The 13,090-nt window shown below is 45.4% G+C and overlaps 1 protein-coding gene across 1 annotated transcript in view; it reads right to left on the reverse strand.

Annotated features, from left to right (window-relative positions):
- Positions 1-13,090, reverse strand: part of alk (ALK receptor tyrosine kinase) — a 794,509-nt gene that overhangs the window by 62,149 nt on the left and 719,270 nt on the right. The window contains exon 12 of the mRNA XM_079527540.1: positions 2,037-2,202. Coding sequence (XP_079383666.1) covers positions 2,037-2,202 — 166 coding nt within the window. The remainder of the gene's footprint in view (positions 1-2,036; positions 2,203-13,090) is intronic.

Raw genomic sequence — 13,090 nt, forward strand, 5'->3', positions numbered from 1 at the left:
CTGCACGATGACACGCATGCACACAAACCCACACACACACACACTGTTTGCGGGCTGATTGTTTTTCAGGGAGAGCATCGATATCTCTTCACTTGGTGGTGAGCTCTGTGGTGGCAAGAGACACAACAACACAACACAAGCCCATTCCGGTTAGCTACCTCAGCCTGTTTGCCTAATGACTTTTTGGACTTGCAAAGCACGTATCCGTCTCTCCGGCCGGGTGTGTTTGTCTGTGTTTGTGTCTCAGGGTGGGGAGGAGGAGGCGAGCAGCAGTGTTCACAGATATATACATCGTGGCTGGCTGCCCAGGTGGGGAAACCTTGTATTTCCAATAAAACGGTTACTTTTCAGGAATTGGGTAAACAAGGAACCTGCGTCGCAGTCGATCCAATGGGGTTGTTATTTAGTCACAAGCTCTTGTTAATACCTTTCATTGGTTCAACAATTACAAAACCTACCGACGCACTTAGATATAAATATCAGATCTACGAGCTCACAATGCGTTGCATCACGCCATATTGAGCGCTGGTACATCTGCTATTGTTGCTACTTTTATGTGCCACTGTATAGTACGAAAAAGTAGTAGAGCATTTATCTTACGAAAAGTCGAAATGTGGAGATGGGAGGTTTCTGCCCGACTCTGCTATATATATATATATATATATATATATATATAGCACAGTCGGCTATATATATATATATATATATATATATATATATATGTATGTGTATTTTTTTTTTACGACAACATCATTCATGAACTCCTCGCCTTGACCACGCACAGAAATTGGAATTTAAACCATTGATCTTCGGGCTACACGGCGCACTGATTGCGCCGGGCCATTTGGTGACCTCAAACAGCCGCTCTGGCTATGGACATTGCGGCGGTGGTTTGATTTGAGGTTATTGCGGCGAGGGCAGCACGAGTCACATTATTTAGCTACCATTACGCCGGCTCCCCGCGCCGTTTCACCCTAGAGCCCTGATTAGATATCACTCTCTGTTTGCTGGAGGAGGAGGAGGGGGAGGAGGAGGAGGAGGAGGAGGAGGAGGGAAATCGATGGCGTGCATACAGAGGTCCGCAGGGCATTTATGTGGGCGAAAGAGAATAGATTTGAATCTGTTTTGAAACAGTTTTGGACATACAAGGTTTCCACCAGACAGAGTCGATATGGAGGACATCACACAGTGATATCCGGAGTGTTCATTTAAGCAATGTAACACATTAAATCCAATATTATCCAATATTAAATCCAATATCTCCCCCCGCCCCCATACACCTATTTCCATCCTACTTTGTATGATAGGAATATAGCACGGAATACAAAATGGTTACATGCCTATACGGTGAATGTGGCAGTTCATTAGTGTGCTAGGAATGATTTTGTTCTCTTAAGAACAGGGCACTTATAATTTTATAAGAAAGCATGTTGATAGACAGTTTTACATTGTCCTGTTTGTTAGAATGAATTGGCTCATCTGTTGTCATATTTAGTAATTTTTTCCATTGGCTACCTATTGGCTACCTATTGAGGCATCAACGGATGGTGAAAAAGTACTAATATCATAAACGACAGAGTCAATTACCTGACAGCATTGCGGGACTGATTTGTTTATTTTGGGAACACAGTTCTGAGATGATTATGACATATATACTTCTGTGTGACACAGGGGTAGCGGAGGGGAATGATCTCGACGACCTTACAGGCATATGCAAAGGCTAAACTGATGTACCTTAGATAGCATTTTACGTAGACATATAGCACTCTATAGTGTATACTCATATTTTCATTGTACAGATATTCTACTGTTAGACAGATGTTAGGTTCTTAGCTTGCTTACGATCATTGATGACTATTTCTATGTATTTGATGTATTACCTTGTGTTGTTCTTGCTTACTGTAAATCGCTGTGGATTAAGAGCGTCTGCTAAATTCTAAATTGTAATCTTAGGCCTTCGGTACTCTCTATAAAGCTCACGACACATTGCAACATGATGCGTTGTGAGGTTATCTGCAATTTTAAGTTATTGTTACCTGTAGATGGCGGTCTCTGGAACCCTCCACACCTGGATGCCTTTGAGGGGTCCTCTGGTGCCCACCGTCACGTTGACGTTCTTGCTGCGGTAGGAGTTGCTGCACTGGGACGGCGTGGGACCCTCCGGGCCCACCGCCCCGCACGTGTGGAATATCCACTTTGTGGCTGAGGAAGAAATACACACATCAGAGTCAAGAGTCTGTTTTTATTGTCACTTCCACAATAGATAATAATATAGGGCATACAGATGAATTTCACCTGTAGTCACTGTAGTCACCAGCCTGGGTGTAAGAATGGACCGCCACGTGACTTTTGATTCCCACATAAAACACGCAACCTATAGTGCAAAACTTCTTCCACCTCGGGAACATAGCCAGTCAGGGTCCCACACTCACCCTGCCACTGCCAGATGTCTTCCACCTCGGGAACATAGCCAGTCAGGGTCCCACACTCACCCTGCCACTGCCAGTCAGGGTCCCACACTCACCCTGCCACTGCCAGATGGGAACATAGCCAGTCAGGGTCCCACACTCACCCTGCCACTGCCAGGGAACATAGCCAGTCAGGGTCCCACACTCACCCTGCCACTGAACATAGCCAGTCAGGGTCCCACACTCACCCTGCCACTGCCAGATGGAACATAGCCAGTCAGGGTCCCACACTCACCCTGCCACTGCCAGATGGAACATAGCCAGTCAGGGTCCCACACTCACCCTGCCACTGCCAGATGCCAAAAAAACGTGTTTCACGCCTTCGTCCCCTCAAGGCTCGACTACTGGCAACAACGCACTTCTCATCGGGATCTCTAGCAAGAGCCTCCAGAAGCTCCAGTACATTCGGAACAGTGCTGCTAGAAGCCTGACGTGAACACATCACACCCACCCATACTCCATACACTGCGGCTTCCAGTCTCCTTCACAATAGAAGTACAGTCTCCCTCCTTACGCATCAGTGCATCCACAGCAATGCTCCGCACCCCCTCCCCCCCCCCCCCATCTAAAGGAGCTCATCAAATCCCCAACCGCAACCCGTTCCCTCCGCTCTGCTAACTCACTCCAAAACTCACTCAAAAATCAAAATGACGAAACTCTGCGCCATGGGGGCAGCCGCTCCTCGGCTGTGGAATGCCCTGCCCGACCGCCGGTCCCGTTGGGGCTTTTAATCCATTGAGACCTGGAACGCATCCATGTCACGTTAGCGTTTAACCACATTAACCATTAACCCATTTTGGGCGGGAACCCCTTTTGGTGTTTTAAACATTGTTATAATTTAGCTATTGAAAAATAGCAGATCTACAAGCTCATAGCGCGCCACCGAGTGGCGCTCTATGAGCTTGTAGGTCTGCTATTTTTGAAAAATCGTTAAAATGTGCCTCAAATCTTTCCGAAAATTGTCATGATTTAGAAAACTTTTTTTTTTTAATTTCGACGTCAGGCCTGAATGGGTTAAAAGGAGATATATAGAGCTCTAGGCTTTTGCCTAGATGGTATTGTTGCCTGTGTTTTAGCCTTTTTTTAAAAAAATCTGTGTATTAGACCAATAACCAGATTTTTTAACACGATAACACAGCATTTATAAAAAAAAAACATTAAAAAGTAGAGCGAGAGCACAACATTGGTTACAAAAAAAAAGTGCTGATGCATCCAAAAGTGCAATATAGATACAGTACTATTCTACAGTGCTATTGATCTCTCAAGATGTTGGTTTTTGGGGGCAGTATGGTGGCGAGTGTTCAGGGTGCTGATGGTGGCCTCTGACCTCTGCACACTTCACACTGTAACGATGTCCCGAGGCGACAGCGCTATACCGGCCGAGCCACACAGCGTCAGCTCCCGAAAATTATGACTGGAGGGGGGACTGTGGGGGGCTGGCTATTTAGAGCAGGGGCTAATGAATCACATACAAGTCAGTCCATTGGGTTCGTGGGGAGGAGGGCCTTAGGGGGGCTAAAGCCGTCCCTGGAGCCAACCCTGGCGCCACCGTGCCTGGCATTTTAACCCATTTTGGGGCGGGAAACCCTTTTGGTATTTTAAGCATTATGTTATACTTTAGCTATTGAAAAATAGAAGATCTACAAGCTCGTAGCGCGGCACCGAGTGCCGCGCCACGAGCTTATAGGTCTGTTATTTTTGAAAAATTGTGAAAATATAGTGCAAATCTTTGAATATATATATATTCTTTCAGAGCGAACGGTTTTAACTCAAATCTTTGCTTCTGGGAGGAAAATTGTTAGAAGATTTTTTTTAAATTTCGACGTCAGGCCTAAATGGGTTAAAATAGAGTAGGTTCAAGCTCCCAGATCCCACTGGAAGTTTGCTCCAACTACTGCATGCGTGGCATGATAACTAAACTGATTTAAAGATGATGACAGACTATAGAAATAAACAAAATTAAAAAAATCACTGTTCTGTGACACTGGAAAGCCAGCGCAGCGATCTGAGAATTGATGCACAGCACTGCGTTCAGCTTTCTTAGTTCTAGGTTCACTGGGAAGTGGTTGGCGCCCGGACAAACCCATTAACAAGCCTTAAACAGCAAAATCGGGTGCTTGTTCAGCAATACCTTCATGTAATTAGCAGGGAAATACAGTGCTATAGTCATCATTGTTGTTGAAGGGTACAGGCACAGAGAGAGGGACAGCGAGTGCATTTAACGGCAGCGGTAGAGCTTCCTTATTCTTTATTGTGAAAACAGTCCCTCACACATTAGGACAATATCAGTTACCAGAACCATGGACGGTTCTGGACGGAAGGGGGTGACGAGTGTGATAAAAAAAAATGTAATGTTTTTTTTTTGTGGCTTTCGCCTTTATTTTATATTTTTATGGAGGGACAGACAGTAGGCTGACAGGAAATGGGGAGAGAGATGGGGGGAAGACATGCAGTAAAGGCCGTCGGGATCGGGAGTCGAACCCGCGGCACACTGCCAGACTGGATTACCAGCCAAGGTGCCTGGACCACTGAGCCACGGCCCAGGACAGTGTGATAACATTTATATCAAATATCTAAATACCGTTTCAACTGAGGAGTAAACCCCATTTTATCCATTTATATGTTGGTCCCTTAGAGAGAGAGAGAGAGAGAGAGAGAGAGAGAGAGAGAGAGAGAGAGAGAGCGCGCGTCTTCCTCTCTGCTATACACAGTAGGCCTTAAATCTGGATTTAGCAACTCAGCGTTTAAATCCTTCCACGTCCATCTGACAAGACTAATCTGATGTTAATTAGGGTGCAAAAGAACTCCAATTAGCACAGACAGCCATGCGGGATTATGCAGGTAATTAGGAGAAAATGTTTGTCACCCCGTTATCCTGTCGTGAGGACTTTTCTTTTTATCCCTGACGCAGGGGGAGAAATCACAGAGTTCTGACAACAGAAACGTTTGTATCTCGGTTTACCTTCGATCCCAGATTACTGAGCCACTACACTGTCTATGCATGGCTGCTCACTGCTTTGGATGAAGTGAAATGAATGAGACAAATAGAAATGTAATGATTTTGTGCACGGATCAAACCTCCGGACTGTCATTTGTTATTTCACTCTGGTATGATGCAAGCGTGAGCGCACGCGCGCACGCACGCACGCACACGCACACGCGCGCACACACACACACACACACACACACACACACACACACCACACACACACACACACACACACACACACACACACAGTGAAGTGAGGGGAATCATTGTCAATGGGAATGTAATGTTTGTGTAGGACAAAGTCTGTGCACACATACTAACAAGCTGCTTATACAAATGTACAATACTAAACATATGACAGTAACACATACAGCACATACATAAAACAAAAGTGCACCAAAACAAGTGCTTAAAGGAAGGAATTGAGGACCAAGTACTCACATTTCCACTTTTTTATTGGCACACACCAACAAAAACGAACGCTTAGGCTACACGTTTCGGCTATGAGCCTTCATCAGAGCATAAAACAAGTGCTCCATCTATCCTAGATTATAATAACCCTCTTGTAGCCAATTCTTTTTTACATTATTCCCCCCCCCCCCTCCCAATTTAGTTGTTAATTGATTTCTCCTCACGCACATTTCTGTTGTCCCTACCGAGATGATGGCGTAGATGTAGAGCCTTCGTTTCTAGCTCTGATCCACAGCGTTAGAAGGACTTCTCCTTAACGCTATATGTGACTTTGTTTCAAGCCTCTGCGCACGCATCACACGCAGCCGGTCGACATCACACGCAGCCGGTCGACATCAGTAAAGATAACAAGTAGGATACACTTTCGCTGCTCACCAATACAAAGGCGGTTTTGTGGAGTTGAAAGCCTACTTTCCCTAGTGGGAACACTCTGAGCCCCCCACCTCGCATCAAAAATACACCTTTTGGCCAAATATCACCCAGTTTACTGGTAACTCAAGGTGTAATGCGGTCCTCTGACCTGTAGAGCAGTAGTTGAGTTGGTGATGTGATGGTGTCGCAGAAGATTACAAAAATGGAAGTGGTGACTCCGCTCGGTGGATTATTCCGTTTTTGAACTTGAAGGCTGAAAAATAACAGTTTGGCATGTGAGGTTTCCACCCGACAGAGACGATATGGCATTAGGTCACAGATCCTTATTGGATTGAACTGTTTTAAAATCCTCAGTGTGAATTTAAATCAGAGTTACAGACCCATAACTCCTCAAGGACCCCTGGGGGTCCCCAGACCCCACATTAAGAACCACTGCTACAATAAACCACTGCTTTACAATGTAAACAAAGCAAATATTTTCATGAATTCGAAACAAATTCAATAATTATTATCAGTAATTTCATGAAGAAATCAATGAAAAATCTAAGAAATTCCAATTAGAAAACAAAAAATATAATGAAAATAGCTACATGCTCAACGCGGCGAAAAGCAAAACTTCTCATTTATTTTCTGGGTCTTGAGCTAAAAGGTTTAGGAAATGCTGCCTCTACTAGATACACCACCACAATAGCATAGAAATTGAGCCTCTTTCTTACTTCCTTCACAGGTGTTACCAATGATTCTAATGAAGGCTCTGATGCATTTAGTGTAGCACAGTGGTTCTCAAACTGTTTTAATCTCAATGACTCAGTGTGTGCACAGTACACATGTCCAACTTGTACACTCTCAGAGTTACATACCCGTAAGGGGCCATTTATGAACATTTAGAACCCCTCCCCCCCCAGTTTTTTTCCCCAGTGAGTCCACTGTACATGCACAATATCAGCACTCTGACTCTTGTTTGACCAGAATGCAACAGAACCTTCAATTTAGTTGTTAATTGATTTCTCCCCACGCACATTTATGTGCGTGGTCTGCATGTCGAGGGCAGGTGGTGATATGGTCGGCAGTCTGCTCAGGGTCACCGCACTCGCACGCCGCACTGTCCGCCATCAGCGCCATGCCCCACTTCTGCATCGATGCCTTAAAGCGACCGACCCCAGTTCGTACGTAGGCGGTTCAGTGCGGTCCATTGCCGGCGTGGGAGGTTGTCTCCTCCTATGCATATAGAGCCCATGCATATTCCCTTTTTGTTTCGCCGTTGTTGAGGTGATGTGCCGCCAACGCCACCTACCAATGCTGAGCTGCAGGCAACGCCACTTATGCGGCGCGATGACTCAGGAGGGGATGACTCAGGAGGAGAGGGGGACCAGGGGGGGGGGGGGGGGGTCCTATAGCATTACTCACCACTTGCCTCTGAGACACGCGGTGTCTGTGTGATGTACTGGTTATGTCGTTGTGGCGGGTAATCCAGGACACCATGCAGAGTGCCTCCCAGGCTGTATCTCTCACTCCCGGCTCGTCTCAACAGATGGAGCAGCTGCTGCGTCGTGGTGTGGAAAGCGATGGAGAAATCAAAGAACACACGATCCTCACAGCGCCGCCGGCGGCGGCGTCTATACGTGGGAGTGTGCAGGCCCGGCGGCGTCTATACGTGGGAGTGTACAGGCCCGGTGGAGCGTCTATACGTGGGAGTGTAGAGGCCCGGTGGAGCGTCTATACGTGGGAGTGTAGAGGCCCGGTGGAGCGTCTATACGTGGGAGTGTACAGGCCCGGTGGAGCGTCTATACGTGGGAGTGTACAGGCCCGGTGGAGCGTCTATACGTGGGAGTGTACAGGCCCGGTGGAGCGTCTATACGTGGGAGTGTAGAGGCCCGGTGGAGCGTGTGTTACAGAGCAGCGGTTCTCAAATGTTTTCGTGCCTGCACGGACCACCAAATTCATATAGAATATTTGGCTGCGGGCCCGGCGGGGATCAAACTGGGATACCTTCCGGGTTCGCTCCACCTCCTGAGCCTCTGCCGCCCCAAATCTGACCGCTTAACACAATCAGCGCCGGGATTTCTTTCACAATAGCAGCTCGGCGTGCCCCGCCCTTCCGTTCCGTACAAAAACCGGGATGAATGATGTCGCTTGCTTACCTCGCTATGATTACGATAAAGTCGCTGGATAATCCCTCGCGTTCATATTTTAAACGAGAGGCATGTTGAAGTCAGAACTGAAGAGCTTAGTATATCCATCTGGTCAAAACCACGGAGAGCTCTCCCTAGATTAGGAGATACGAGCCTTTCTTTCTGAGCGGTAAACAGGGAAGTGAACGGCAGAGCGCGTGCGCGAACAGCAAGGAGTATGGTGCAGAAGGAGAGGCCAACAACCCGCCCAAAAAAGAAAATAAATCTGAATATTTTTTTCTCGTTTGATATCAATGAAAATGCACTAGGACGTGTGTCCACGTCCTCGCAATCCATCGGTTGAATTACCGGTAGCTAGGACGGCTCCACGTGTACTACGGTCTAAATGGCTTAAAGGTAGGGTAAGCGATGTTCTTTGGTTAAAATAAGTGTTAAAAAGCTCTAGATTGTGATATACTACTCATTGCTCTAGACTAGTGTTTGTTCAGTAACAGGAGTCTCTGTGGCTCCCCAGCTTTTTATTATACAGAAAATGCAGGACGGGATACCGATTTGATCCAATCAGGATAGAGAACTCGGTCATGAATCAGGATACATGTTAAACAAGTGAAATTGTAAGAAATGAGCAGACAAAATTGGAACTGGAACACTATAAAAAAATCACACCCGTGTGAACTGAGTGGTGCAACTCCCCTCTCCCCCCCCTCCTCTCTCTCTCTCTCTCATTAGCAGGCAACAGTGCAGCACTATCTCTCTCTGTTTCTGGCACAACAGCGCCCCTACTGGTACTCAGTCATACTGGTGCTCATAGTCACATTAACGTCACATAGGTGAACACATAGGTGAACACGGCCATTGCTGTTCCTTGGAGTGGTTGCACCACTCAAAAAATAAGCTGATAAATGACCCATGTTATTGAACAAATACTATTGAGTGTTTGTATATTATATTCTGATTCTGACTGATTGTAATCATTGCTATAGAGTCTATAGCAATGATTACTATAGTGATAACCTTTTAACAAAAAAACCTTTTGTTTTAACCACACAAAAATCACTAACCCTACATTTAACACAACAGCCAAAAGGCGAACTATAACTTCTGTTCACACATTATGTGTCTTCATGGGTTAGTGTTACAAACACTGCTTTTTTTGGAAGTTGAAATGCGTGGTCTCCAGCAGACGCTTCTCAAGAGAGCTGTACTGAGGACTTTGACCGAGTTCACCCCCAGATCTCCCACGGCGGTCACAAGCAGTTGTTGAGGGAGAGAATCTAATAGTTGGCCCTCATCCAAGCCCAGGGTAAATAGAGTAAACATCAGTCAAGTCAATGTTCTCACCAGAAGCAACAAGTTAAGAGCCTCAAGAGCGCATGGGGACAAATCCATCACTGGAATAGAATGGGCCTCTCTGCACGGAAGCCAAGGGCTGGCCAAATGTAAATCCTTACTGCATTCAACATGCTTATGCTCCAGGATTCAATAGCCCATGGAGGTAGCAGCCACTGTTTGGCTTTCAAGAGAAACAAGAAACTACGTCTATGAAAATATGCTATACTTGTGGGAACATTTGGTCCTCTCACACACACACACACACACACACACACACACACACACACACACACACACACACACACACACACACACACACACACACACACACACACACACACACACACACACACACACACACACACACACACACACACACACACACACACACACACACACACACACACACACACAGGATATAATGAGGTTCTCTTTGGCGAGCACTAACCCGGACTAAACAATATATATGCTCCGTGCTGCTCTATCAATCTGGCCCCTATGCTTTGTTGTTTTCATATATTAAGATGTGTTCCCAGGGGTGCAACACAGCCCTAATGAAAGGCACCGGTGGGGAACACACACAAATCAGCCGACGTGACCTTAAGCCAGGCGAAAAGACCTTGTATCTCCATAATTTAAACTTGTGTTTTCCCCTAAATGAACTCCCTGCTTTGCTTGCATAAGAGTGTCGCACAAAAGTATAATGAAAATAGCCGCACGCACGCACGCACGCACGCACGCACGCACGCACGCACGCACGCACGCACGCACACGCTCTGCAATAAAGGTAGTCCCGTTCCATCACCTAGTCCTAGACCGTGTGTCAGACATGTCTAATGGGGGATGGACACACACACACACACGCACACATAATATAGATGGATATGTTTGGGGAGAAGTCTACACACCAGCCCTTGCAGTCATCACACAGGCACCGTTTTATGGTTTCATGTTCCAAGGGAACATCCAATTTAATTCGGCCGGGTTTTATCAGTTATTTACTTCTCGACGTCAACAGTGCTACAAAGGTATTGGTATCAAAATGTACGTAAAGTAGTACATTTACCAAAGGTAAATGTACTCATTATGCATAATGTCCCATTTAAAATGTAAAAATATAGCTGCAAGCAGTGATTAAGACGGGATCAAGCAATAGAGACAGACAGACAGACAGACGAGGCATGAGTTATGTCTGTTCAAAGTGCCTGTGATTGCTGCTTGCAGCTATATTGTTTGTATACATTTTTTTGTATTATTATTAATTTTTATCCCACGATTTTGCAACTTCCTCTGCCAACCTGGGGGGGCAGCGGACTGACTCCTTCTATGCATGAGTCCAAGCTGCTTCTTTTCACCTGGCAGGGGAGAGTTTCCCCGGCCGGACGTATAGCACGTGGAAGGAACACGTTATTCCGATCAGTTCCTTTCCCCTCCATCAGGCGCCCCAGCTGGCCAGGGGGAGGTAGTTTAGAGACCAGGATTACTGCATGTTTTTGTGAGGGTACCTACCCTAGGGGACACGGGGAGAACATGCAAACTAACGTACTGTACAAACTTCTCTTCAACTGGGATTTCAGATAATGGTCCATAGATTGTGTGTAGAACATTTCACGCAGAGTGCTCAAAAATCCCGGCAGAAAATCAAGTTTAAGCATTTTTCAAACTGCTCAAAATGGTGGAAAATCTGAGGGCGGAGCTTACTGGTCAAAGTGACAGATGTGTTCCGCATGAGTCAAGGCACATGTGTAAACAAGATCCATGGCTTTTGGCCAAAACGAGGCACTGAGTTAAGCCTGCATGTTCAAAGTTTTCATTTTGAAATGATTGCTATAGCACCCCCCTTTGGCCAATTGGAGTAAGGGTGGTTTCAGCGCTGTTTGGCATGATCCTCATGAAGAACATAAACATGATGTAGTGGAGTAGAAGTAAAAGTATTGGAAATACACAAGTACAAATAACTCAAAAGTACAGTACTTATACATAGTTACTTTCCACCACTTTACATTTATAGGTGCAACTATAGAATCAGTAAGTTATTGAGAGTGCCCAGAAATGAATTTTACAACTAGTGCTGAATACTGATACCTTCGGCTGAGTTAATACACTGAGGATGTCAATGAGATTCTGGATGCCACTTTATTCTCTATCACAGTGGTTTTGAACCCTTTTCACAACAAGGTCCATTATTTATTTCGGCATTTGAGCCATAATGAGATTTTGCCTCTCAGACGCAAAACTTAGAATATTTTGTTGTCGTTGGATAAGATTTTGTCCGCAATGAGAGACAGCAGGCAAATGGTCAAAATAACAATTCTTCTACATTCTATAATTGTGTAGACTTCTTGTAAATTAAGTAATGCAGATTTTTAAGTGGTGCAACCACTTCCTTAAGTGACTATGTGTGTGGGTGGCTGGGTGGTATTTTTTTCTGAAAATCCTCATGTTTCTATATCAGTGGTTCTCAATATTTCATGTCAAGGACCCCAAAAATGTTATGTAATATGCCGCCGACCCCCATCTGAAAATATGTTGTTCCAGGGACCTCCCCAGAAGAAAAGATTTGACTCGGTGCCGCGCTATGAGCTTGTAGATCTGCTATTTTTCAATAGCTAAAGTATAACATAGGCCTAATGTTTAAAACACCAAAAGGGGTTCCCGGCCCAAAATGGGTTAAGACAGCCCATTAGAAAGATGGATCAATGCTGGAAGTCCATGAATGAATTTCAAACCTTACGTACCTCGGGCCCTATTACTGTAATTACAATGTTCTGTTTGCTGGCCGTTATCAGTGTCTGTCTTTATAGGCTACATCCACCCCGGATACGTTTTCGTATTAAAAAAGCATACCTTTTGCGGCATGTTATTTATTTTCTCATTCACTGGGAGGAACTGGGTGCAGATAAGGGACATTCCCCTCGGGCTCCTGTTCCACCAAAAGAACTTGGGTTCTAGAACTGGTTCCGTTCTACATTCTGAAGCAACTTTGAGGTTTCTGACACCAATTAATTTGCAGTGGAAACACTCTGAACTGGTTCTATATTAGGCAGGGCAAAAATAACTGAAGCGGTTCAACCCTGGTGGAAAAAGGGCCTCAGTTTGGTCCACCTGCACCAGTGTTGCCAGATTGCCTGAGAGAAACAAGCAAACCAGGTCAATGAAAACAAAAACAGCAGAAGCAACTAGGCCACGCCCACATGAACATGTACGCACGCACAGATGGATAAAGTGCTTAAAATGATTGTGATGCATGATGACATTTGCTATCTAACTGCCCCCAATACAAAATAATCTGATTCTAGATCAGCGGTGGAGTGCATCTTAATGCA

Source organism: Electrona antarctica, assembly GCF_951216825.1.
Source record: "Electrona antarctica genome assembly, chromosome: 18".
NCBI classification, from domain to species: Eukaryota; Metazoa; Chordata; class Actinopteri; order Myctophiformes; family Myctophidae; genus Electrona; species Electrona antarctica.